This window comes from Furipterus horrens, unplaced genomic scaffold (genome assembly GCF_987537825.1).
Source record: "Furipterus horrens unplaced genomic scaffold, mFurHor1.1.pri manual_scaffold_10, whole genome shotgun sequence".
NCBI classification, from domain to species: Eukaryota; Metazoa; Chordata; class Mammalia; order Chiroptera; family Furipteridae; genus Furipterus; species Furipterus horrens.
This window is the reverse complement of record NW_028327180.1, coordinates 52,382,408-52,410,120: the sequence shown is the minus strand read 5'-3', so window position 1 is coordinate 52,410,120 and position 27,713 is coordinate 52,382,408. Positions and strand designations below refer to the sequence as shown.

The window sequence follows — 27,713 nt, the reverse complement described above, 5'->3', positions numbered from 1 at the left end:
TGACCCATGGACATGAACAAAGGTGGGGGGTTGTTGGAGGGAAGGGGAGTACCTTGTGGAGGGGAGCAAAGGGGAAAAAATTGGGACAACGGTAATAGCATAATCAATAAAATATATTTTTAAAAATAAAATAAAATATTAATATAAATCTGGATCTAAAATTCCAGGTGATAATTTGGAACACGATAAAGGTAGGACAAGCAAAAGTTGTAGCATGCTAATTAATATTCTTGAAAAAGAATATTAAAGTTAGCCATCACTAGAAAAAAACAAGTCAATATATGTTTTAAAATATTAAGGCTACCATTAGAAAACTAGAATTAATTTAAATAATTATTTATTTTTTAAAAGATTCCAAAATAAAATTACAGATTAATGGAAAAAGATAATACAGCAGTGTACCAGATAACTAAATTTTTACAATGTGACCAAAATAGCTTTTAGGGAAATATACATAATGTATTATATAACCAGAGATTTTTTTAATTAATTAAACAAGGCTCTAAAGCTAACAGCAAAATAAGCATCTTCAAAGTAGAAAGAATAATTAATAAAGATAAAAATAGAAATTATCTAGAATAAAATTAGAAGAATTAATAAAACAAAAAATGATGCTTTGAAATCAGTATAATGAACAAATTTTTACCGAGTCTGAGTAACAAAAAACAGAGAGAAATACAAATAAGAAATATTAAAAGTCAATAAATGGTCTTAATCATAGGTACAGGTAAATTTTACAAATTAGAAGGAAATACAAGGGAGAAATTTATACCAATGTAATGAAAATAGAGATGAATAACTTTTCTAGGGAAAACAAATTGCTAATTTGCACTCAAAAAGTAGAAAATACAAATAAAGCAAAAAGTAAAAATAAAAATAGAACAAAGGAGACTTGGCCAGTGTGGCTTGATTGGTTGGAATGTCATCTCATACATCAAAAGGTTGTGGGTTTGATCCTGTCAGGGCACATGTAGGAGGCAACTGATCAATGTTTCTCACATCTCTCTCTCTCTCTCTCTCTCTCTCTCTCTCTCTCTCTCTCTCTCTCCCTCTCTCTCTCTCTCACACACACACACACACACACACCCCTTTCTCTCTCACTAAAAGCAATGAAAAATGTCCTTGGGTGAGAATTTTAAAAAATTTTTAATGTTTTTAAATAGAGGGAAGGCTCACTCTGAAAGACATAGTGGCACTCTAGAAAATAAATTAAAATGACAATTTGATTTCACCAAATATTCTCTAATTGCTGGTGTTTTCAGCATTGGTGAATATATGGATGAAATACTCTCACAGACTATTCAAAGAAATCATGGTAAAAAGGATGCTTTTCCAGCCTCCATAAAATATTATGTTCTTATCCTTTGGCCCAGAAATTTTACCTTGAGCTATATTTTACAGAAAAGTTTAGGTGTGTCCAAAACGACATTGAAAATGATGTAGAATAATTTGCAATATTGAAAATATTGGAAGAAGCTAAATACTCTTTTAGGGAATTCATTATAAATTTTGGACATTAATTATATTAAATAGTTTTAAAATATTATTTATCTGTATATTTAAGTTAAAGTGTCTACAAAATAGTTTTAAAGGAAAAAAAAGCAAATTATGGAGGAATATGTGCAATGTAATCCCATTTAAATTTTGAAACAATGAGGTCATTGTATAGAACATTCACCAAATGATTGAGAACAATTACTGGGGGGCAAAGGTGTGTAGAAACTGTATAAAGGGTCAAAGGTGAGAAACAAAGTAGGACTTTTAATTTTTATTTTCTAATCTTGCATACTTCAAATTTTCACAATGCAAAAATGATTATCTTGTATAAAGTAATTAACACTTTAAAAAGATTTGTTAAAACTGCTGTGACTGGAGAGGTACTTGTTTTAAGTGGGTGTCTAAACTTAATGTATTTCTTCCTTTCCATTTTTTAGTAACCAATAGGAGACCTAAAAAAAAAAAAAAAAAGAAATCCAATTAAGAATTCTCTAGCCAGAATGATGTAAAACAGAAGAGAAAACACATACACAGCCAATAACAGCAATGAGAGAGGTGACTTCATTGCAGCTACTACAGATAGCGAAAAGAAATAAGGAACAATTATGGCCAACTTCATATCAATGAATGGGGCAACTTAGATGAAAGGGATAAATTTTTCAGAAGACACAAAATGTGATTGTCTGATGACTGGAAAAAGAGGGAGGAGTATGATGGCGAGAAAAGGGGGGTGAAATTATTACAAAGGGTCATGAGAAAACTTCTATGGTTATAAGTGAGTTCTTCATCCTAATTGGGGTCATGGTTAGATACATGTCATGTAATGTATGTCAATTACACCCCAATAAGTGTGTGCCCAAGTGCCCATCAGTAAATGAGTGGATAAAACAGCTGTGGTACGTTTACACAATGGAGTGCTACTCAGGCATAAAGAAGAAAATTTTACCCTTTGTGACAGTGTGGATGGACATGGAGAACATTATGCTAAATAAAATAAGCCAATCAGAGAAAGACAAGTACCATATGATCTCACTCATATGTGCAATCTAATGGCCAAAGTGAACTAACAAGCAAAATAGAGACAGACTCATAAGAGCAGGTAGACAGCCCCAGGGAGGCGGGGTTAGGTGAGTGGAGAGATTGGGATTGAGCAAAAAGGAAAAAGAACTCATGGGCATGAACAACAGTGTGGTCATTGTTGGGGGGTGAAGTGGCATGAACCTGGAAGGGTGGTCAGAGAAGGTTTCCTAGACAAGGAAGTGTTGAAGCTGAAATCTGAAAGATAACCAAGAGGTAGTCAGGTAATAGTAGAGCTAGTGGGTACAGAGGGATTAGGTTGTACAACTCTTGGGATCACCAATCATGGCCTACTTGCTGTGTATGAGACCCTGTAGTTGTTCAACCCTGATGTGAAGTGTGTAAAGTGGGAGCAGTTTCAGGTAGGAAGGAGCCACGTGCACGGCCATCCTGCAATGCAGTGTGGCAGGTCTGAGGAACTGAAGGGTGTCCAATATGGTGAAACGTAGGGAAAAGAAGGGTGATATTAGATGAGACCATAGAGGTTGAATGGGGAAGATCAAGCATGATTTTGTGGTCTCTGTTAAGATTTTCAACTCTTTCCTCAGGCAATGACAGACCCTTCAAGGGGTTTCAGGAAGCAAATGTTGTTGGTCAGATTTGCATTTAAAAATGTATATTTCATACTACAATATAAAGAGTAGATTGGTTGAGAACTAAGGTGGAATATATACGCTAATCAGAGACGAGGGATAATATGATGTTTGGACTACAGTGACAGTGGGGTTGAAGAAAAAGGGGTGGATCCAAGAGACATGCAGGATATTGGGTGGATGGGACCAGGTGATTGATGTTTGGGGTGGGTACATAGTGAGGAAAGAGAGAGAGAAAGAGTAGATTCAAAGATAATTTCTGGGTTTCTGTCTTGAACTGGATGGACGAGAGTGACATTTACTGAGGAACATTCTGTAACTACCACTCAAGCAAACTACTGATGTTAACAGAGGATGGAACATAGTGGTATACATAAGAATGTGGTTGGACTGTTTTCCTCCTAACACATCAAATGCCTATTTAATATTTTACACAGTTTCTCCCTATCCCAGATGATGTTCTTGGCTTAGACATCGTGTAAAAGAAAAACATAAAACAACATAGATAATCCTTTCAATTTCAATAACTTGGCTTTTAAATTTGTCATTTCACAGTTATAAGGCCTGAAGGGTATATATGTGCAAATTTCTTTACCCTCCATGACTCTCCCAAAAAAGACACTTGGAAAGGTCATAGCATAGCCTTATAATCCAGACCAAAGACCTCACTGATGGAGAAATAACTATTTAGGTGGCACACAGATGCCCTTCTATGAAAGTGGTGCTTTACAACATTATGTTTTGTAACCTTTACCAGATGGGCACCCACTGCATTACATACAGATGGGGAAAGGCATGAGCTTAGAATTTCCCCAGAAGTTTTGAGGAGTGAGGACTTGAGACTTCTCCAGCGAGCAGTGGTAAGAGCTGTAACTCTAAAGATCTTTTCTTTAAGTAAAAAGAAGGCCAAGAAACCATTGCACTCTCCCAGACTCTACAAAGCAGCCATTGTGCACCTCCTCCCCTTTTTAAAGACAAGAAACTAACCCTCAATCAGAGGTTGAACCATGCCCTAGCGAGAGGCAAGAGCAATTTCAATGGGCCATTTCAATGGGCTGACAACAGGGACACAGACAAGGGCAACCCAGTTGATGCTGTTTGGCTGCAGTATTTTGGGTAGCCAAGAGCAAACACAGCAGTGATGACCAGAACCAGCAGTGTGGGGACACAGCCATCCAGGAGCTGAACCCAGCAGAGAAATTCCCATATCCCAGCCCTCATAAATATCTGGGTGCATCCTGGCCTGACAACCTCAAGTCACTGGTAGCAACAGGGAAAACTGGGCTGAAAGAGAGATGCCAGTCAGGAGAGTCTGGGCTCCTCCCTCCCAACTCGGCTCCGACAGGAAGTTTGGAAGAGTTTTGATTCATTGAAGGCAGAGTTTTCAGGAACCTGAAGAGAAACACACACTTTCTATTGTCTTCCTAACTATACTTATATCTGAACAAAGTGTATTAGTTTTCTTCTACAGAATACCATTTGTTAGAATCATGCACTCAAAAGTCAGACAGACCCAATATTGAATCAAGGTACAACTTCTTAATGACTGTACTACCTTGAACTTCACTCTCTTTGTAGATCGTCGTCGGCAGCCGTCCGTCTCGAGAGACGATGGCGTAGCTTCCCGAGAGTCTATCTGCACCGCCGAGAATGGCTGTGCAGTCCGATTCGGGAGTGACAATCCCTGCCGCACTTGGTACAGGTGAAGGCAGATGGCTGTTGTTGCTGCTGCTGACGCTGCTTCCGCCTCGATCTTTTCTGGACCGCCTCCTCATTGCGCGCAGCCTCCGCGCGTGACGTACCTCGCCTGACCGCGAGCCTCCAGGCTAGGCGGTCGTCTGCTTGAACTTCCCATGTGTTGAGATTGATGGAGCATTGTGTCATGTCCTTTTTGCAGATGTCTTTGAACCGCAGTTTTGGGCGCCCTGTCATCCTCTTGCCTTCTGCTAGCTCGCCGTAGAGGAGGTCTTTGGGGATACGGCCTGCATCCATTCTTTTGACATGGCCGAGCCACCTGAGGCGTCTCTCGCTAAGAACTGCATGCAAACTGCTCATGTTGGCTCGCTTCAGCACCTCGGTGTTGGGGACCTTATCCTGCCAGGCGACATGCAGGACGCGTCGCAGGCACCTCATGTGGAAGCTGTCGAGTTTCCTTTCGTGCCTTGCGTAGGTGGTCCACGTCTCGCTGCCATAGAGGAGAGTGCTGAGTACGCAGGCTTGGTAGATGCGCAGTCTGGTTTTCTCAGTGAGGCTGGAATTGTTCCACGCTCGCCGGTTCAGTCTGGCCATAACTGTGGCTGCCCTGGCGATTCTCCGGTTGACCTCCAAGTCGACTGACAGAGAGCTCGAGATGGTGGACCCGAGGTAAGTGAAGTCGTTGACAACCTCCAGGGTGTATCCGTCGATGGTGATGCATGGGGGAGTCCCCGTGCCTTGAGCCATAACATTCGTCTTCGTCAGGCTGATGGCTAGTCCGAACTCCTTGCATGCGTGGGAAAGGCAAGTGACTAGCTGCTGGAGTCCCTCTTCGGAGTGTGATGTCAAAGCTGCGTCGTCGGCGAAGAGCATCTCACGGATGAGCACCTCTTTGACTTTGTTCTTGGCTCGTAGACGGGCCAGGTTGTAGAGCTTGCCATCGGATCTGGTGTGAATGAAGACACCCTCGCTGCAGTCCTTAAAGGCGTATTGGAGGAGCATGGAGAAGAAGATTCCGAACAGCGTAGGTGCGAGGACGCAGCCCTGCTTTACTCCGCTGCTGACTGGGAAGGCCTCAGAGGTTGCGCCGTTGTAGGACACCGTGCTGTGCATGTTGTCGTGAAAGGACATGACCACAGCAAGCAGATGTGGTGGACAGCCAATCTTCCGTAGCAAGCTGAAGAGTCCGCTTCGACTGACCAGATCAAACGCCTTCGTGAGGTCAATAAAGGCGAGGTAGAGTGGTTTATGCTGCTCGTGACACTTCTCCTGCAGCTGGCGTAGGGAGAAGATCATGTCCACTGTTGATCGGCCAGCTCTGAAGCCACACTGGGACTCTGGGTAGACGCGGGAAGCAAGGGTCTGCAGGCGGGCAAGAGCGACCCGGGCGAATACTTTGCCGACGACGCTGAGGAGAGAGATGCCCCGGTAGTTGTTGCAGTCGCTGCGGTCTCCTTTGTTCTTGTACATGGTGATAATGTTGGCATCTCTCATATCCTGGGGGATGTAACCCTCCTTCCAGCAGAGACAGAGTAGATGGTGGAGCGGCTGTAGCAGGACTGGTTTCCCGCTCTTTAGGATTTCTGGAGGGATTCCGTCGCTTCCTGGTGCTTTCCCGCAAGCGAGGCGGTCGATGGCTTTGCCGAGCTCTGCCGCAGTAGGTGGGGTGTCTAGCTCCTCCATGACTGGTAGGTCTGGGATGGCTTTAAGAGCAGTGTCTGTTACGGTGTTCTTCGTTGCGTACAGCTCGAGGTAGTGCTCGGTCCACCGCCGCATTTGCTGTTCCTGGTCAGTGATGACCTCACCTGTCTTGGACTTAAGGGGGGCGATCTTGGAGGGGATTGGGCCTGTTGCCTTCTTGATACCCTCATACATTCCTCGTGCGTTGCCTATATCGGCGGCTTCCTGAATGCTTCTGCACAGGTTTAGCCAATAGGTGTTGGCACAGTGGCGGGCGGTCTTCTGGACTTTGTTCCTGGCAGCCCGTAGAGCTTGAAGTGTACTGGGAGTGGGCGTGACCTTGTAAGCCAGTAGGGCCTCTCTTTGTAGATACTGTATGCATAATAATACCTGTGTTACACCCTTGTTGTGATGATTAAGTGAGATATGTCAAACACCGAAAGTCCCATAGATAGTTGAGTAATGGTAGGTCTAGCCAGGAGTCCAGCTGTAAAGAAGAGAGCCCGAGGTTTCAGGGATAAAACTGGTTCACAGCAGCACCAAGGGAAACTTACAGAAGGTCAGTTAATGGGATTAAAAGCAGTATTTCCCAAAGTTAGTTCCAAGGGAAACTTACAGAAGGTGAGTGGCAGTTAAGAGGTTTAAAAGCAGAGTTTTCCAAAGTTAGTTCCAAGGAACACTAGTCCTGCAGGACATTGATACATAGTACTGATTTTTTTAAAAGCTGTCTGAATAATATGTTTGAGAAACATTGAATTATACAATTTAAAATCTTCCCTATTGCAGGATTTCTGGGTGACTCTAATATGCTGGTGCTCATAGGAAACCACCCTCCACAAAAATGGATTTGAACATGTGGTCCTTTTTTCTCAGTGCATTTCACAGGACAATCGCTTCTTAGAGTACACTTTAGGAACTGCTGGTTTAAATGAATGGATCTCAGGGTCCCATATGACAACCCCTTAAACCAAAACCCAGAATCAACTTGTCATTAGGCACTATAGGATTGTCAGCATAAGAAACATTCAAACGTGTAGAGAATATATGAGTTTATTTGAGTCAAACTGACAATTGCTGGGAAGCAAAATCTCAACAGATTGAGAAAATGTTCCAGAGAATGGAAGTTTTGCAGCTGATCTTATACATTAGCATGAAAGGAGACATAAAGAGAATTACCAATGAAATCCATTAGTGGTGTATTAAGGAGATGGGAGAACACAAAGCAGGGAAATCTCTGGGATTGGATAAAAAGCCAATATAGAAAAACCCATAGTTCTTTTACATTTGTAGGTATAGAATAACTAACAATCAACATTTACAACACAGATGCAGGCAACAAAATAACAGTGGGGAGGTCTGTGGTCTCGGCTCAGGTGCCCTGTGCTTTCGAGAGGTCTGGAAAAGGAGATGACTCTGACATTTCAAAGGTATGCTATCTAAGATGCAAAAAGACAACAGACAGGCTCATATGAGGTAAAGACTGACCTTTGCCGCGGAAGCTGCAGGCCTAGGACTTGACAACCCACCATGACCTGCTTTTAGTTAGGAACTTTATGTTCAGACCATACTGTGTGATTACTCTGCATCTCAGTTTGCGGAGCCTGCTGTGCTGGCCTCTCCTGAGCATGTCAGGATTATATGGTGCCCAGTGACTATGAGCTCTTCAAGCTCTTAAACATGATTGAGAACTGGAGAGAAAAGTCGCTAGTTCCAAATGAAAAAATACAATAAGAAATTTGAAACAGGTATTTAAGTAAACATCTACAAAATCTAACATGATGACAACTAGTCAACTGCTGTTCAACACATCATACATTCTCACATAAAAATGTTTTTTTCATGGAATGTGGGTGCATCATGACACATTATGCTGTGATTCAGGGGCTCCATCAGAATGAGGGCCAAGCAATTAAAAAGACTGTTGGTTACCTCACTAAGGGTCCTACCTTTAAACTACGTATATACACTGTATGCTGTACACATACAAAGGCACACACACCCTGAGGCTGCAGAAGTTTCAACTAAGAATCAAAATTACAGACCAAGCCCATAGCATGAGTGCAGCAGTATGATTCTGTCACTTAACAGTGAGGTCGGTGCCCAAGGAGCCTTGGGTTTGGATTCTCAACTCTGTGCCAAATCCTTTTCAGCAAAAGCCACAGAACCCTGCAACAAGACACAGTACCTGCTCGGTAAATCTGCCTCCACCCTATGAAAGCCACTCAGAGCCCCTATTTTACAGCTCATGGCTCTGACTTCATGGCTTCTAAAAGGAGCTGTGGGCTTCAGTGGTTCTTCCCAATTCATGGTGAAAGGCCACATTCTTAGGGGTGAGTAGGGTAAGGGGTATGAGAGGGACTAAAGGTCTTTTAAGGAAATTTCATTTGTTTGAAAGGAGACACAGCAGGAGAAGTACAAACCCTCAGAGACGTGTGGACAGAGACTGTGGCCAGAAGGCAGCTCCTCCATCGGGTTCAGGATCCCTCACGTCAACTCGGAGTCAGCTAGGCTGAGAAGAGGAGTTTGTGCATGAGGATAACTGAGTCATAAGAGAAATGGTTCTGCATCTCTGTGCTTTTCTCTGGGGTCTGGAAAGATATTGAGACTCACAGAATAAGTCTAAACCATCAGTCCATTTCTCGACTTCTTGGAGGAAAAAGAGAGAGAGAGAGAAGTTATGACTAAAAAAAGACCAAAACATTGGCCCTTCAAGTCAATCTGTTTTTCAAGGTCTGTTTAACATCATGTTAGGAAATATTCTTTTCTCACTTCTAAGGTTTGAGTTTAATATGTATGTTTTCCATATTTCCAAAGTCTTCTATGAGTGATTTAAACACCAAGTGAAGAATAAAGCCCCCACCCACCCACCAGGCACACAACACACACAAGAAACTGCCCTTCTTTTGTTAATCTAACAAGACAAACAGTTACAATGAATTAAAACTATGTGAAAAATTATTATAAGTACAAATATGAAAAGAACCAACAGAATATTATTAAAATTTGCTCTCTGAAAAAAAGTAATATTTCACTTCTCCACATCTTTTGAGCTAAAAGTCCCTATCTCCCCTGATGACAATTTTGCCCTTAAGGATTTTCTCACTTCCTCTGAAGCTGTAGCTTTTTCTCTCTCTCTTCCTCCGCCTTCCTATTATTATCACTAGAAAATGCAGAATGACATGTGCAAGAAAATGCTTGCCTTGAGGCTAGAGCGTGTTTCCTTTGCACTTGGATTTCCATTTATCCCACTAAATTTTCTTACAATTAGTTTTTAAAAGGGCTAAGAGAATTCATTTCCCAAATAGCTGACAAAAACTGTGTTCCATGAAGGCAAACAAAATGGCACTTGGTGACTGTTTTTGCTACCATTATAAAACCTTACAGTTTACATTCTGGCTTTGCATTCTGCACTTTATTACTCTGATAGAGTCATCAGAATATGTTGATACTCCCACGATACCCATCCAGAGCCAGGAACTGGTTCATCTTAACTGCATTTTAGCCTAAAGCACATTAAATGCAACTTGATTATAAAATGTATTTGAATTGCCATACTAAATTTTTTGGCAAGATTTCCAAACATCAAGTAAAGAAATCTATAATCTCCAAGTCTGGCCCTTTTGCTGACTTGCCAGGTAACTTTGTATAAAAGCTGCTCCCTCTCCACATTCCCTATTTTCAAACAATAAACCAGTAATAATAGACTTGTCTAGCACTCAAGAATGGCCACAAGACACTTCTTTATACTAGGACAGCATTTTGCACATGACAAGCTGGCTTTAGGTTAAATATGTCAGGATGATGCTTCAGCGCAATTGTTGGGGTAGATTTTTTTTTTTTTTTTTTTTTCTATTTCACAGAATCATTGGCATCATCTATCAGTCTCACTCGTTACAGCTCCCAGTTTTTCCCTGCATATCTGCTGCCTTGGGTTCAGGTGCAGTCTGCCACGCCTTGTGCCGCATGCACTGTCTGTAGTGTCACGGTGCTAATGACACTGCAGGCTCAGAGGGCTTGAGGAGCACGCACCAATGGGCAAGGTGGTTGGCCACAAGCCCTGAGCCCTGATCCCTAACTGGGGAATAGGGGGTTGCATTAAGCGCTGGGTAGAAGGCTTTCTCACCTGTGTGCAGTGTGACAGGCCTGCTCCACTCCAGTCCTTGAGTCTAACAGAGTGCAGAGGACTTCTTCACCAAGGTGTTTGGGGGCAGGACGAAGAGGCAAGAGAGCCTTGATGCACAGGTATACCCCGCCTCCTCTCCCAAACTACCCTGGAAGGCTCCCAGTAAGGCTCACTACCACCATGAAATAGAATTCCTTTTTCTAAACCAAAGATCTCACAGGAACACCTGTGTGTTATCTGATGTATCGTCTTATCTGTCCTGAACATTAGGTACAGATATTATTCTTCCCTTAGCACCGAGGGAGAATACTTCACGGAAACTTGCCTGCAGCCCGTTTCCCTCTTAGACAATAACAGGGTGATAGACAGAACGTTGTATGCTGCAAAACTTCCAAATGTGCCAGACATGCTAGTCTGTAAGCTCACCAGCGACGTCACCGGTGAGTGACCTAGACCAAAAATGTAAGTTATCTCTCTAAAAAGCACCCCGAAATCATGGCCAATCTAGCAGACTCAGGATTCACAACTTTTCGTTTTTAATGTGAAAGAAACCTCTCGCAGTTGGTTGGTTCGAGCGCCCTCGTGTGTTCCCACAGCATAATGTCCTTTCAGGTCGGCCGAAGGGCTACTGCTAATGGCAGATTCAATGACACACATTCCCTGTCCTCTTCGTACTTGTTTCAAGGGCCTTGCGTGAAACTGCAGACTTGCGAGCTACCCTAGGACTATGAATTTGTCCTCCATGATCTAAAGTGATATAATAACTTAAACCTGAAAAAACAAGAAGTCAATGTTCTCAGGAGTAGAGGTTAATTTCAACGTGCCTGCTCTGGTTTAAACATGTTAGGTCAGCCCGCCTATTTCTTTCTCCCCCTGCCCCTCACCCACCCCGAGGAGTCGTGCTCCCCGTGTACAGACTCCCTCCTCCACTGCGGTGCTCACACACCTGAAGGACCCGAGCTACTTCTGCAATAAGCAGATCTCAGGAGACCCAGCCCTCCCCTCCTCCACCCGTGCCCATGGGTAAGCCATTCCCCTCTCTGGGTCCCGGCTTTTCCTGTGGAAAGACAGGGTAGCATTTCTTCTATCACGGATAAGAAACATCTGCAGTAATGCCTGGCCTAGAGTAGATAGACACCCTGTAAATGTTAATTGAATCCAAACCTGCAAACTCGATTCCAACCCACCTGCTGTATTATATTTCTTGAAAACAGACATTCTTCCTCAAATGCAACATTCATGCATTAAGAAATAGCTTGGGAGTTCGTGGAGCACAGGGAAAGGTCAAACATTTCCCTGCATTTCCCACAACACCTGCCCTCACAGCAGGCACTCAGTAACCTTCCACAAACCAGCGGGGAGGGGGAGAGGGGGCCTTCCTAATCTATTCTCTCACTTTCTTTCTTTAGCAGAGTTTCAAGAAATCTAAGACAATAAAGAGAAAAAGAGTCACACAGATATTTGAGACTGCACACAAAAAATCTGGTATCTTCTTTGTATAAAATGGAAATAAAATGTTTTCCTTATCTTTCTCCTTCTCCCTTCCTCTTTTTTTTTTTTTTTTTTTTTTTGAGGTCAGGAAGGCATGACTCAATAGTCCCACAGTACAGTCAGGCCAGAATTCCGAAAAAGAATGACAATGACACTCCAGCCTTGGTCTCTATATCAGATCAACCTTGATGGGTCTTGTACTCTGTTAACAGCAAAAGAAATGTTTAGAAACCATGCTCCTGGTCTCCTCTCAGCAAAAAGGCAAAGAGCTGTTCGCTGCTTAGCCTTAAACTAGCCAAACACAACAAAGCCCAAGAGATTTTTGGCTTAATCTCATTGAACTCACACCGGCCATGCACGGGCACAGCCAGGGCACCACCACCACCACCACCACCACCACCACCACCACCCCCCGCCAGCCTCAGGTTTTGGCAGCTTCTCCCACCCACTTCTTTGCACATTCCCTACTCCAAGGCAGTGGAAATCTCCCCTACCCTCCCACCATGCACCTGGGGGCACGTCCAACTCACAGAGCCATGCTTGGGAGGGTTCTTCATTGATCTAAAGCCCAGCCAAGTCTTTTGTTCAGTACTCTGCTGTCTTAACAGAATGCCAGAAAGTGCCTGCCTAATGGAGACGGAGATGCTAGAGAATGTTGTCAACTCAAAATCAGAACCAATAAATGAAGAAGAAATGTGCGTCATCTCTGTCGTCATGCAACTGGGAGAAAGGTTTTTTTTTCCAATTGAGTCTTTGATTAATTGAGAATTTCCATTTTATTTAAAATATCTCATATTTTTCCTTGCTTCCTTTCTTACTATTACCATCATTGTCCAGGTTTTCATCAACACATACTGATATGACTGACTATTCCTATAACCTTCATTCTTTTCTCCCTCCAAACCATCCTAAGTATGATCAAAATATCTCCCCCAAACAGTAATCTCAACACATCATTTAACAATTTCTACTCAAGAACCCTTACTGTCCCCTCTTGCTTGCAGAATAAGATCTGAACTCTGGAATCTGATATTCCAACTCCTCTATTTCCTCATACCCACCCCCACCCCCAGGAAAAGGTACAAAGGAACTGGACATCACCTTCAGAGTTCCCAAGACTCTTCTATCATTGTTATATTAAAGTTCAAGACAAAACTCAATGACTGTGGACATTCAAATATCCATGAATTCTTGGGAAAAAACTTGACATTGGGTGTTTCTACTTAGACTCCAGCTATGTCCTTCAATGTTCTCAAATGCACTGACATTAGTTATATGCAAACCAATATAGCTGACTACTGTACTATTGGCTTTCTTCACATGACAGCTTATCTGTCTGTCATTGGGAGACACTTTGCACACCCAGCAATGAATGTCCAGGCACAGGACAGTAAGGTGAAGAAATAAGGATGAACAATAAATTAACACCAGAGAAAACACAAAGCACACCCTGACACTTTTAGGACAAAGTGTTCTGCTGCAAGAACCAGAGAAAAAGAATGTGGATGGTGGGAAATAAGTCACACTCACCCCATTAAGCCAGTAGACCAACATGGGGAAAGCCCAACAAGAGAAACCAACAGCATTGCAATTAACAATGAAGAAAAGTTAAGAAGGTAGAGAATGCTGAAGAACAGAAACCAAGATCCTTGGGGGGAAAATGCATGCATCTGTCCTTTTCGTTTTCTAGAAGAGAACATTCAACTCTTGTATATATATCACCATATGTCTGCTTAAAGCAATGAGATCAACGGCTGAGACTTCCAGATCATGACCTTCTTCAAAAAGGAAATATATGATAGTATATAATAAATATAATAAACATATAATAAAAATATAAATAATATAGTTATATAGCAAATATATAATAAAAAACTATTATAATAGTTTTTCTCAAAATGCTTGAAAAGCAATAAATAACAGCAGTTCACATCTTTCCCTTGCTGATCCTTCCTTGAAGATTTTTGCATGAAAGTTTCCCCACATCTCTAGCCAATGTGGACCATGTCCTTCCCTCACCATGCAAGGTTCTGACATCCTGAACCTTCAGGAGCTATGATTGAGGTTGACCATCTTCCAAACTTGACTACAAGCATGTCAATGACAAGAATTATCTCTTTTCCTCCTTCGGTATCTCTTCTCTTCTGCCCTACCCACTCAGCCTGAACCATACTTGAGAAATATCAATCAGGTTAGTTAATGTAAATTAAAATGTACTGGGTATTTCACGGAAACTTGAAATTTCTTAGCTATTTCCTTTACCTATTATTTTTTTCTATCTCTTTATGCTTTCCAAGCAACGTTTTTAGTCTCAAAGGTGGCTATAATCACTCAGCCAGTCCACTCTCCTCACACATATAGAGCTGATTCTTGGTTCGTAAGTAATAGAGTTGGCACTCTTTCCTCAACCTTTGTCTGAAAATTTTAGCATTTAAACTGAAACCACTGGCTGGCTCTGTCTCTTTGAAAGGTCATCCTGCCTGTGTCTGTGTGAATCTCCAATGACCCTTTCTCATTTATCTCCTGACAATTTTTAAGGGTCTTTTTATTAGTTTGTTTATTTGTTTTTTATGTCTGGTTTTGGATTTTTTGCTTTTGTTTTCTGTTTTTTTGGTATTTTTTGTTTGTTTGTTTTTGCTTAATCCCTTCACTTCACCCCAGCCCTTAAGGACTACCTCTCCACCCTGGTGCCCTGCCCTGGATTAGTAGCCTCCTTCACAAGTTAGGGACAAGCTTCATTGTTGCCTACAGCCCACTTATAAGAAAGTATGAACTGCTAAGCTTCCGCACTAGGCATGACTTGGGATGCCACGGTAATTTTCCCATTAACTCTAAAGCTTATCAGTCTTCTCTCCTACACATTCTGGGCTTTTCCTACCCCTTCTTCCCAGTCCTGTTGCCCCATCCCCTCCCCTCCCCCCAAGAAATGAACTGGTTTCCCCAGCAGGTTGAGTCTTGCATTGGCCAGCCTATTGTTTCAACGTGATTATGAGGTTGCTGGGCTTGAACACACAGTTTACTAATTTTCCAGGCATTCACAATGTCTCCCTGCTGAGTGTTGTGTATGCAGGTGTGCAGGTGTGCATCTACGATAACTAACACTCCTGGAGTTTGCAATCCTGCTGGTGACTAAAAAGATGGAGTCATGGTTCATTTGTGCTACTGCAGAATCAGTGTTAGAGGCCTAAGGAAATCTAGACTCCACCCATGACTTCTCACAGCTTTGAGAAACAAAGGCAGAGCAAGGTGAAAGGACTTGACCAGGGTCACAGAGCTAAGCAATAGGGAAGTTGGGGTCACAGCTCAGAGCTGTCATGTCCCTGCTCATCGGGGCCCTTCCCCTCATATATGTCCCTCCTTGAGGGCTCCTATATGTGAGTGAGAATTCCCGATACTCACATACAGCCAAAACGCAGCACAGACCTGTGAACATGTATATGCTGAGAAGATGGGGAGGTAATGTGTATGTAGATTACAACACAGATAATGTGTTATCAAAATTAGAGTAAAAGTGCTATAACGAGGTTAAATAAAAATGCAAAGAAAGAACACCCCCCATCCTGCCCTGGCTGCCCATTCCCATCCCCCAGCTCATTTTTCTAAAAAGATAAATAGATTTCCAAAGCACCTTGCTGAGATTGTCATGATTTTCCTTTAGTTGGAGCAATACAAAGTTATCCTTTAATTCTGTGAAAACAGCTTTTTCACACATCTATGCACACACAGTCACACACACGTATGAAACATTGGCAGCAGGTACTTTTAATTTGCTGGAAAATATTTCTAAGAAGTCAAACAGCTCCAGCCCAATGAGTGCGCCCTCCGATTGGTTAGCCAGACCAGTTGAGGGACCTGATTGGTCCTTGATCCTAAGGACCGATAAGAACGGCTTATAAAATCCCTGGGTGCAGCTCCTGGGCCCCCAGTTTGCAAAAGCCAGAGGTGCAAGAAGCAGCGACTGCAGCCACACAGCAGCCACAGCAGCAGAGGAAGCGTCAGCAGGAGCAGCATCAGCAGCCACCAAAAATCCTCATCAAATCCTCACCTAGACTCTCAGTGTATCCAGATCCACATCTTCCCTCAAACCGGGAGAGGGAAAGAGGAAAGGGGGGGAGGAAAAAAAAAAACCCAACAACTTAGCGGAAACTTCTCAGAGAATGCTCCAAAACTCAGCAGTGCTTCTGGTGCTGGTGATCAGTGCTTCTGCAACCCGTGAGGCGGAGCAGAATGATTCTGTGAACCCCAGGAAATCCCGGGTGGCAGCTCAGAACTCAGGTAAGCGGCAAACCCAGGACCGGTTTCTCCCCCAAAGAGCTGTCCTCATTTGCCTCTTGCTTTTGCAACTGTGTCTGTGACGGCTGATCTTGATAATAAATGTGCTTCATGCCTAATGGCAATAAACTGCCGGTGTAATCCAATAGCCTTAGGAAGTGGAGCGCCTTTGTTTAATAAATTGCACGAACTAACTAACGAAGAAGCTGGGCGCTGTGCTGAGGGTATTTCATTGCATAAGCCTAGCCTGATTGCCTGAAATCTGGCACGTACCCTTCTGGGGGGGGAGGGGGCAGGGAAAGGCTCGAATGTTGGCATGCTTCAAAGCGCTCTCTATACTTTCCAGAAGCTGAAGCTGATCTTAGAGTGAGACATGATTTGGCTCATGCCCCTCTTTCTTCACCCACAAGACCCTGTAACTTGACTTCCCCACCCTTTCAGAGAACACACAGAAAGCTCCCCCTGCAGGCTGATTTACGGAACCCTAGCCCTCAAGTCTTGACAAATCCAGAGCAGATTCAGAGAAAACCCTTACACATCCCACCCCCAACACTCCCGCGGGCTTCATTCAGTCGCCCATGCAGCCCGTGGCTGGGGAGCCCCTTGAAAAGGGCTATTTGTGAAACGTAGTAGCTGTTTCTCCAACGGGAATGTCTCACTCTGCCCCGACTCCCGGAGCAGTCAATTGTGTCTGAGGTTCTCCTTGGAAGGGAAAGAGTCCTTAGGAAGCCGGCATTGACACCTCTGCCTTTTGACTTTGCCTGTCCGCGTTGCTCCTCATCCACTGCTGTCCTCGCTCCCCCAACTGTGAGCAAAGACGGGATCGCAGGTGTCCAAATGCTGCAGACGACGCTCCCCTCGCAAGAGCAGGTCCCTGCCGAGAGAAGGGCTTTGCTTCACTTCCTTTTGTACTTAGTTGCTATAGAGATGCAGTGATTCACAATTCGAGTTTGCCTAAAACAATAGCAACCCCAATGCATATTAAAACTGCTTAAAGCAAAGTTATAATTTGAACCCGTGGAAATATATAATTAGGGAAATGACTTGTAACATCCCAGAGGCTGCGGGTGGTGGGAGGGGGAGGGGAAGCCTAAACGAACCATGCTTTTGATCTCAGAGGAGAATCCTACGGTATGAAGGCCACAGATCATTTCTTGCGGAGCAGCCTGCCAGAACACCCCCCTTTCTGTAGGAGAGAAATTACTTTTATAGGAGATCTTATCCAGAATGTAGAAAGCGTCATTCAAGTTGTTTGCGGTTTTCTTCCAGTCTTGCACAAGGGGTGCCTTGGTCTTTTTATTCCACACCTGTGTTTCTCTTTTCTTTAAAAAAAAAAAAAAAAAGGCTTTTAACATGAGACATTATACATCCTCTAAGCACTATTCCACGGTGGGGGGTGGGGGTGACACAGGAACGGATCGGGTTCCTTTGTGCCAATGTGAAGGTAAGTTAAAAGCCCGAATTCGGAAGGGACTCCTGGCAAATTCTTCTCTGCCATTTAGACTAAAATTCTATCCTTGTTACTCTGGAGTGCCTTTTCGGGAGCCAAATGGACTCCCTGGCCTCTCCACCTCCTCAACCTGAACCAGCAGCCGGTGTTTTCTCCGCCCCCTGCTCTCAGACTCTAAGTGATGCCCGCTGGCTCTGCAGAGCTGCTCTCAGCGCTGTGCCTGCCCCAGGGTTCCGGCCTCACTCCCCCGCCACCCAAACTGCGTGGCAATGGTGACACCAGGGCATGCATCTAAGAGGGAAGACACAGTCCCTCTCCCTCATGTGCCCTGGCTCTCCCAAGCCCAAGGGATCTGCCTGACCCCTCGCTTTCTCACCCCCACCCCTCGAAAAGGTTCTGTCTACTGGCCCCATCATAGACATCTATGATGAGTTCTTCTGACCCCATGTCTGTGAAGTTTTCCACCACACCAACCTGACCCCCTAGGACCGCCTCACTGTCTGACCCAGACTGGGTGCACTTGTGTCTTTCAGCTGAAGTGATTCGCTGCCTCAACAGTGCTCTGCAGGTCGGCTGTGGGGCTTTTGCCTGCCTGGAAAACTCCACCTGTGACACAAATGGAATGTATGACATCTGTAAATCCTTCCTGTACAGCGCTGCTAAATTTGACACTCAGGTAACAAGATCATGACCCTTACTCGCACTGGCTGCTGGCCTTTAACAGTGTGTTAGACTATTGTTCTTAGGAACCAGTCTTGTAGGGAACCAGCTCTTCTTCTCAGCCTCCCCACCCCAAATTCTCATCTCACACACACACACACACACACACACACACACACACACACATTTTAAGTCTGGATATAGGTTGTGTATAAGACCCTCCCCACCCATGCTAAGATACAATTGTAACACGCTGAGAGAGGCTGTCTTACAAGAGAGGGATGATGAGCAGAAAATCTTTGCCTCTTCAGGAGGAAGTAAAAATGTTCTTCTAACAAAGAAGTTCTTCTTGCTGCTGTATGACCTAGCATACCAGCTTATGGTTTGAGTTATCGAAGTTTCAATTCCAAGAATGCAAAACCATTTTATGGCTATTTTTAAGCTGCAGGGTGGTTGTTTATGGTTTCTCTCTTTTTTTTCCCTCTTGTCTCATTTCATTGCTATGGAGCTCAGTTCTCAAGGTAGTCTCAGGGAATAGGGTCATTTTTTATCCTGGCTACACATACAGTTTTCTCATTGCAGGGACATGCAGATGGCCCTAGGACAGTGCCAAGAGCCCTCTTAAGTTCCACACATTGTATGCCCTGTCCTCTCTTGTCAGCTTGAGCTGAAGCTTTTCCTCCTACCCCTTTCCTTGGCAGGGAAAAGCATTTGTCAAAGAGAGCTTGAAGTGCATCGCCAGCGGGGTCACCGCCAAGGTCTTCCTTGCCATACGGAGGTGCTCCACTTTCCAGAGGATGATTGCTGAGGTGCAGGAGGAGTGTTACACCAAGCTGAATGTGTGCAGCATCGCCAAGCGGAACCCCGAAGCCATCACTGAAGTTGTCCAGCTCCCCAATCACTTCTCCAACAGGTATGCAATGAGTCCACTCTTTTGCAGTTAGGGTGGAGGAGGGAGTGGCTGGCTGGCAAAGCCAGACACAGGAGGGGAGTTAAATTGCCACAGTCATGCTCTTATTTTAGCTTGCAGCCTTCCCAGCTTTTGCAGGAAAAAATGCGTTTGTGATTGGTTGTGACAGCTCAAGCAGGCTGGATTTTTTTTTTTTCACTGTTATAAGAAAAGATTTCCTATGCAGCTAATAGAAAGCTTCATCTGCAGCATCCATGGGTACATTTTCATAGTCAGTTTCTTGCCATAAGCCTGAAGGGAATGATGAAGTTTATGGAAACAAGATTTTGGGATATCAAATTTGGCTGCATGACTGTGCACAGTACAATTGGCTATTATAAAATCCCTGGTAAAATGTCATAATGCAGTCTTTTGAAGCTGCACGCATTTTGAGTCAGCCCAAAGCCCAGTCAGGTATTTCACTAGGTGGCCCTGAGCAAGCCATCTCCCTTCGCCAGGACTGCCGCTTCCTCTGTGAGAAGTGAAACAGCTGGACTGGTGGTTCTCATGCCCCAGGCTAGTGTCATATCCCATTCCTCTAGGCCAAGATGTCCTGTGGTGACATTCTGGTGACTGACTCAACCTCATGTTCATTTTAGTATTATAATGTGACCCAAAGCCACTGTGCCAGCACTACCCACACATCATGCTTTTCTGTGCCCTGATGCACTGTCTTCACCAGCCAGGAGTGAACATCTAACATGGGACAGGGCTGACATCCTCATTGTATGACCTCAAAAGGCCCACAGCAAGACCTGGGCATTCCCATCAGTGATTGAGTTAAGACAGATGCAGATGGAAGGTATGGCAGGGGCAGTGCCAACCAGTGGTCAAGTTCAGCCTACTACGATGCCCCTGACCCTGGGCGAGAACTTGACTCCCAGCCCCCAAGCACTATGATTCTTTGACTCTCCAAACAAATCATCACATATTCACAAAGATCAGTCCTGTTCATGTTACTTTGACTGCCTGGGAGCTAGTGTAGGCTGAGCCTGATTAATTTCCTAGCCATGTGCTGCCACCCTTGTTCAGATATTGGCAACAGCCTAGTCCTTCTGGGACTTCCAGGTGATTTAGGCACCTATGGAAAGGCACCTGAAGATGAGAAAAGTCGATCCTCCTTAGGGAAAGGTCAAGCCCCCTGACATTCAAACTTTGTAAAATGTCTGATTCACTCTGAACTACGGGTCAGAGCACTTTAGAATCTGGTGTCAATTTGTAAACATCGTTGGCTCAGTCCTTGGAAGCCACTTTGTCATGGGTCCTAACTTATCTCTTTAAAACAGGAAAACAGCATTAATCCCAAACAGACTGTCTCTTTATATTGACCTCGGTCTTAAAATTCTTCTAGGAAGATTCTTATTACATCTGGGGAGAAAAAAAGAGCCCAGCTAATTGTTGGAGACACCTTTCACCATAAGGAAGAGAGATAAAGAGTTCTTAGTCTTACCTGGGTCTAGGGATAAAGAATGTTATTTGTGTAGTACCTGGGGGGCAGAGGTATGTTAGCAAAGCCATTATTATAAGCTTAGATCATTAAGAATCTAGTGACAATTCATGATCTATAATATGGCATGAAACCTACTTTGAAGTGATAGAATCTTCCTCCTCAGTTAAAGGGAGAGGTCTTTTAGAAAGAATGACTCAGATTCTGGACTGGTGATCCTAACTATCTAAGAAGAAACTAGTACTCGTTTTAATCAGACCATTACTTTCAATAAGTGTGTTCTTCTCATCACCTTTAGAAGATGGTCACAAGGAGTCTTGGTATCTCTTTCTTTAATCTCAGGGGAGACACAGGTATTAGAAAAGTGGGAAAAAGTGTCCACCTCCTGGAAGAACAGAACCTTCCATGCACCTTCTACCTTTCTCCAATTATTTCACTTCCGTGGGCTAATATTATTCCTGCTGAGAACTGTAGAGATTTCCGGTTCCATTCTGGACTTGATTTGCTCTATTTAAGTTCCTCACCCTCCTGAAACATCCTGCTTTCCCAGCCTCTGTCCCACCAGAGATACACGCCAACGGGTGCCAACTGGCACCAAACTGTGAAAGGAAGTAGTTACAGGTTCATTCCACCTTCCTGTGACTTATCTAGCCTGAGATTTGGGCCTGGGAGAATCCAAAAGCCTGTGTCTGGACCAGGAGCCAGAACAGGGAAGTTTTCCAGGAGCAAAATACTCTGAGAAGAGAAAGCATTGCTGGAGTTTCCACTGGCTGAATTTGCAAACTACACCTCCAACCAGGAGGGAAGCAGGCAAAATTGATCAGGCAGGTTGAACAGTGGGGGACTTGGGAAGAGTTAGACCAATCCAAGTCCTGAGTGGGAAAATGACAAAGCTTCCAGCTCTCTAGGGCATGGATAGGGAACAGGAAACAGAAGAATAATATTGATCAAGGGAAACAAAGGACTATTTATAAACCTCACACAGAACGTTCCTAGGCAGTGTGTGTGTGTTTGGGTAAGCATGGCTGAAACAGTAGCTATGGAGAATATCTGATCTTATCCTTTAGCAAGAAAAAAAGTTAGTGATGGGATTTTTAAAGTGGGAAGGAAGAAACAGGCTTTTAAAAGTCCCTGTGGGCAGGGTGATCCAAACACTTGGGCCACCAAGTCTTTTGCAGCAGAGCCCTGCCACCCCCTGTAAATAGTCTAACTCTTAAAGACTCTTAAATAGTCTAACTCTTCCTGCAAAGGATGGGCCTTAGACAGAGTTGCACTGTTTTTTCTTTTTGTTGTTGTTGTTGTTTGTTTGTTTGCTTGTTTGTTTTGTTAAATTGAGAAGGAACATATGTATCAAATCACTAGAAACATAGCATGTCATGGTTGAAGATGACCATAGAGTTTATGTAGACTAACAGCTTCATTTACTGATTAAAGAACAGAGGCCCAGAGAGAGGAGTGACCTGCTGAAGGTCACACAGCTGGTAAATGACAGAGTTGGGCCTAGAACTCACATGGCCTTGAGCCAAGCTATTTGATTTCTATTTCAAAAATGGCAACCAAGCTACATCCACAATCCAAAAATAGAATACTAAGAAAAATTGAATAAATGTGCCCAGGGCTGATCAACAATTAGATTTGTGTACATTCTCTCCTCAAAGAGAAGGCACATCTTACTTGATGCAAGACAGTGCTCACAGAATGTATGACAATTGCTAAGTCAACTTGTATTTGAGATACAATCTCTTCAATGCTTTCACTTAATGGCTTATAGATAGAAAAGGTCTATCTCATTAACTCACACATTCCCAGAGGTCAATGCCATATGCCAGTCCATACTGGAGATGCTCAGGATTAACCTACAGTCCTCTCTGGCAAATGGAAAGGCTGACAGATTTCCCACAGTTAGAGGAACTGCTAATGGAGCCATGAGCATCTTCTACTTCAAGGAGCTTTCTTAGCCTGCCCTTGTTGGGTTAATAAAGCTCCATGAGAGGAGCTAAGGGTAGATTTGTAGGGAGTCATTAAGAACAATCAGGCTGGCAAAGGTCATTGTCAATAAACATCAAGCACAGGTGTTCTACCTGGGCTGGCAGAGAAAGCAACAGTAAAGACAGGAACCCTCAGAGAAGAAGAGTAGTTTGACAAAGTGGGGCCAGAGGGACTCGCCTGACCTCCAAGAGGCCAGGCCAGCTACAGAAGCTGTGTTTCCTTCCTGCTGTCATACCTCTTCAGCCAGACAAGAGTTTGCAATGTTGATCTAAGGAAAGACCATCTTCTCCACCCCATTTGGGAGGTCATCTTGTGTGAATAGATCTTTCACAAATTAGAAGGGTTAACTTCTAAGTCATAAAGTCCATATTGGTGGGGCAGGGAAGAGAGGGTCAGAAACCTCATTCTCTAGAGATCCAAGTGACCTGTGACTTAGCAGAGCCCACAAGTAAAGAGATGCATGGGGATCCATGTGGATGTGCAGACTCCTAAAGCTATTGGTACAAAGTAGCTCACTCCTGAAGTATTGCTACGAAGTAGCTCATCCTCAGTTTTTCCAAAACATTTTTCTCCTCACTTCCCCATCCAAGAGAGATCTTATTTGACTCATGTGCTTTATAATTCCAAAGGATTGGAAAATGTGTTTCTGTGCCAGAGGATCCAAATTGGACAACAGCTGGATATAACGCCCCCATCGTGGGAGGGGTGGGGCCAGGAATGTGTCTGAGTCCCAGACAGGACAATTCTCTTTTGGTCCCCAAATTCATTCTACTCATTCACAGAAGGGTGATCACTTTGCTTCATTACCCATGTTCCTCACTATTTGCTGCTCATCCTTAAAAGGGCCTCCCTGGGGGTTAAGTTATTCTGGAAAGATGTTTAATTCTGTGCTCTGTGAGGTAACTTAAAAACAAACAAGTTTCTCTTCACAGAAGATCTAATGGCCCATGATCCTCAGATTCCTCTGAGGAAAGGATCTCTCCACAGAAACACTGAAAATCCCTGTCCTCAGGACTGTCCCCTCTTAGTGAACATGGAGCTAATGGGTTTTGACAACTGTCAACACCTAAAAATGGAGCAAACACGCCCTAACTCAAATTTGAAAATACCAGAACTGTCTTCCCGAAGAACAGGATGAATAATTTATATTTTGTAAATATTAGTGTAATCCTTTCTGAGCCATGACACTTAGCTGCAGTGGCTGTGATGCTTAAAGAACTTGCACCAAAGATGAAGGTAATTTATACCAAGCATAAGACTTTGGGTAAAACTTACCAGACCTACAGATAATTTTTCTTGTAGGAATCAGGTCTTATGGGAGAGAGCTATATATTTAAAGCTCTGTTTCTTCTGTGGCCACAAAATTAAATCACCAAATCAACAGTGAGTGGGCAATATTGCCTGATGATACTGGCACATGAGGAATACAAAGAACAAGGACACAACCCCTGCTTTCAATAAGGTTACAGTCTAATCAGGAAAAAAAAAAAACCATCAAATGCTGACCTGTGTGATGCTAACCAAATATCTATAAAATGTCCAAGAAAAAGGAAGAAGCCAGCTAACGCTAGATGGGTAAAAAAAGGCTTCCTGGAATTATTGAAGCATGAACTATTAAAGACCACTAATCTTTCCATTTAAATATCCTCATTGCCTGGGATTTGGCCCTCTCACTACAATATACCTTTGGAGAATGTTGACTCTGAAGACAGGAGATTCTTTTAAAGATAGGAGTTTGGTCTGAATATGTAACCATATGCCCATATACCTGAACACACACCATCAAGAAAAAGGGAAATTGCAAAGAGGCATCAAAATAACTGCAAATTTATGTGCAATGACTGGTTTTTATTTTATTTTTATTGAATTTATTGGAGTAACATTGGTTAATAAAATTATATAGGTTTCCGGTGTACAATTTTGTAACACATCACTTATATATAATATTGTGTGTTCACCACCCCAAGCCAAGTCAAGTCTTCTTCCAATACTGTTTACCCCTCTTTACCCTTGTCTACCTCCCCCCAGCCCCCTTCCTCTCTGGTAATTATCATGCTGTTGTCTGTGTCTATGAGGTTATTTTGTTTGGTTGGTTAAGTTTTTTTTTCTCTTAATCATTTCACCTTTGTGACAGCATGGATGGACCTGGAGAGTATTATACTAAGTAAAAGAGCCAGTCAAAGAAAGACAAATACAACATGATCTCATTCATATAGAACAAAATTAACAAACAATATAGAAACAGACTCATAGATAGCAGACTGACCGCTGTCAGAGGGGAGGGGGCAGCAGGGCGGGATGAGAAAGAAGAAGGGATGTGCCATGACTATTAATGTGTGTCGAGTGTTGAGCTCAGCTCATGACAGTTGACTTAAGTCCTGCTTATGCCACTAACCCACTGTGTGACCTTAGACAAGTCACTTCAGTGGTCTCACCTTTGTTTCTTCCATGTAAAATGAGATGATGAAATAGTCACTAAATGATCTCTCTGCTCCCATTTAGCCTTATCATTCTGTTTCTAAAACTTTTACACATTGCCATCAGCCTATTATCCAAGGTAAAGTCCCTGAGCCCTAAACACAAAGACAGACCTGTCTTGCATTGTGCAGTAAATCCAGGAAGCAGTCGCACGAGGCAGACACCACACAAAGGTTAGGAGCCATCCACTAACTATTTTGGTCCACAGGGTCTGGCCGTTCAGGACGGGAGTGGGCTGGAGCCTCGAGGAGAGTCAGGTCGGGCATGTTCTAGCTGAACCACGTGTCTCGCCTTCTCTTACCCAATGCAGATACTATAACAGATTGGTTCGCAGCCTCCTGGAGTGTGATGGCGATACTGTCAGCACAATCAGAGACAGCCTCATGCAGAAAATCGGGCCTAACATGGCTAGCCTCTTTCACATCCTGCAGACAGACCACTGTGCCCAGACACACCCACGAGCCGACTTCAACAGGAGGCGCCCCAGTGAGCCACAGAAGCTGAAAGTCCTCCTCAGGAACCTCCGAGGTGAGGCGGCCTCTCCCTCCCACACCAAACGCACCTCTCATGAAAGTGCATAACCCGGGAGAGGTGGGCACAACCTCACCAAACTAGCATCATTGAAGGATGTTCCCACACCAACTTTGAGTGTACTGTGCCTGGTCTGATTTTTTTTTTAAGTAGTTCCTATTTTCTAGCCCCCATAAAGAAAATTGCATGAAACTAGGCTTCTGTAACCAATATCCCAACATTCCACCACGGCAGCATTCCCACAAACAGAATTCTGTGTGATCTTTCTGCCTCTCCTCAGGAGAAAAGTCCCCCTTGGATTACTTTCCTCTTCCATCTCTCTTCCCAGCTCCCCTCCAAACTACTCTCAAACACATAATGTTCATGTAATTCCCCAGTCATTGTAGTTTTAAGATGTGGAGCCCTTTAGAATGGTTGCCCCAGTAGAGTTAGCTTATAAGAAGCAACTTAATTTAAATGCATGTCTTAAATGCTCATAAAGATGTTAAATGGAATTCGTGTTATGAATCTGTGCTGGCCATGGACGAATATGAATGTCATGTTTGAATTCTTGATCTCTCATGAGCTAGTGTCTTATGGTCTTGATCCTCCAATGTCTAATTTCTTTTCCAACACATTTACCAAATTGCTCAAGCCTGGCTCTCCCACCAGGCTTTGAGCCTGCCTCTTCTTGCATCTAATGAAAAACAAAAAGCTAACATCTTTATGTACTGTAACTGCTCAGAGCTTTAAAAGTATCTTTAACAATTGTCTTAAAACCAGAGAATCTTAAGGTCTAACTGTGGAATATAAATAGCTGAAAACTAATGTACTGTACATAAATTTCCAGAGGACTCTGCTTAAACAAAGCAGTATATAATAACTTTATTGCATATAGATTTAGTTTTGTAACTTAGCTTTATTTTTCTTTTCCTGGGAATGGAATAACTATCTCACTTCCAGATATCCACATAATAAATGCTCCTTGTGGCCTTTTTTATAACTAAGGGGGTAGAAGTAGTTTTAGTCAACATCAAAACTTAAGATGGGCCTGTATGAGATAGGAAAGACCAGCAGGTTTATCTGAAGGACCCCAGGTAAGATGTTAATCTCCCAGCCCACCTCAACCCAGAGGCTACTCTAGACTTAGACCTATCCTGAAACAGTTCTGTCACATCCAACTGGGAATGACAGGAACCGAAAAGAGCATCCCTTTGGCTTGGACTACTAAGAGCATGATAAGGCCTACTATACCTTGGGACGTGGCAGTTCTTCACTTGCCATCTTTCATCAGTGCCTGGTACTCTAGCAAACTGATGATGGGGTGGGAGACTTTCCATGAAATCGATCAGGAATGAGTCAATGAGCCTTTGGGTCTTTAGTTTGGGGGACTTGGGGCTGAGGGGGTATAAATAAACCTGGGCTGTCCAGCCTTAATAGACTCCTCTTACATTTTGTCCTGTAGCACGCTGCCTGCCAAAGTAGTCCTGGCAGCTGGGCCATCTCTGTATGATTGAAAAAGGAAAAGAAAAGAGAGAAAGAAAGAAGAAGGAAGGAAGGAAGGAAGGAAGGAAGGAAGGAAGGAAGGAAGGAAGGAAGGGAGGGAGGGAGGGAGGAAAGGAAAGGAAAGGAAAGGAAAGGAAAGGAAAGGAAAGGAAAGGAAAGGAAAGGAAAAATGAACTAGTGGTTGGATCATTTCTGCTGTGATGTTTACAAGATGGCGACCACCAAAGCCAAGTGATTAACCTATCTATGAACAACAGTAGTTTCTCAGGGTCACTGTCCTTGAACCCAACAGTCCA

General features: G+C 43.5%; 1 protein-coding gene across 1 annotated transcript; it reads left to right on the top strand.

The window, feature by feature from the left end:
- Window positions 1-16,092: 16,092 nt before the first annotated feature.
- STC1 (stanniocalcin 1) lies at window positions 16,093-27,445 on the top strand. Its single transcript, XM_090290155.1, has 4 exons — window positions 16,093-16,431; window positions 18,412-18,554; window positions 19,240-19,451; window positions 25,712-27,445. Exons 1-4 carry the CDS (start codon window positions 16,314-16,316, stop codon window positions 25,980-25,982), a joined length of 744 nt encoding a protein of 247 aa, XP_090146281.1. The 5' UTR covers window positions 16,093-16,313; the 3' UTR covers window positions 25,983-27,445.
- The last annotated feature ends 268 nt before the right edge of the window (window positions 27,446-27,713 follow it).

Bases quoted from the DNA above. Each gene is read 5' to 3' on its own strand.
- STC1 (XM_090290155.1), top strand. From the start codon at position 16,314: ATGCTCCAAAACTCAGCAGTGCTTCTGGTGCTGGTGATCAGTGCTTCT. The intron at 18,555-19,239 runs GTAACAAGATCA...TTTCCTTGGCAG, and splicing joins CTGCTAAATTTGACACTCAG to GGAAAAGCATTTGTCAAAGA. The intron at 19,452-25,711 runs GTATGCAATGAG...TACCCAATGCAG, and splicing joins CCCAATCACTTCTCCAACAG to ATACTATAACAGATTGGTTC.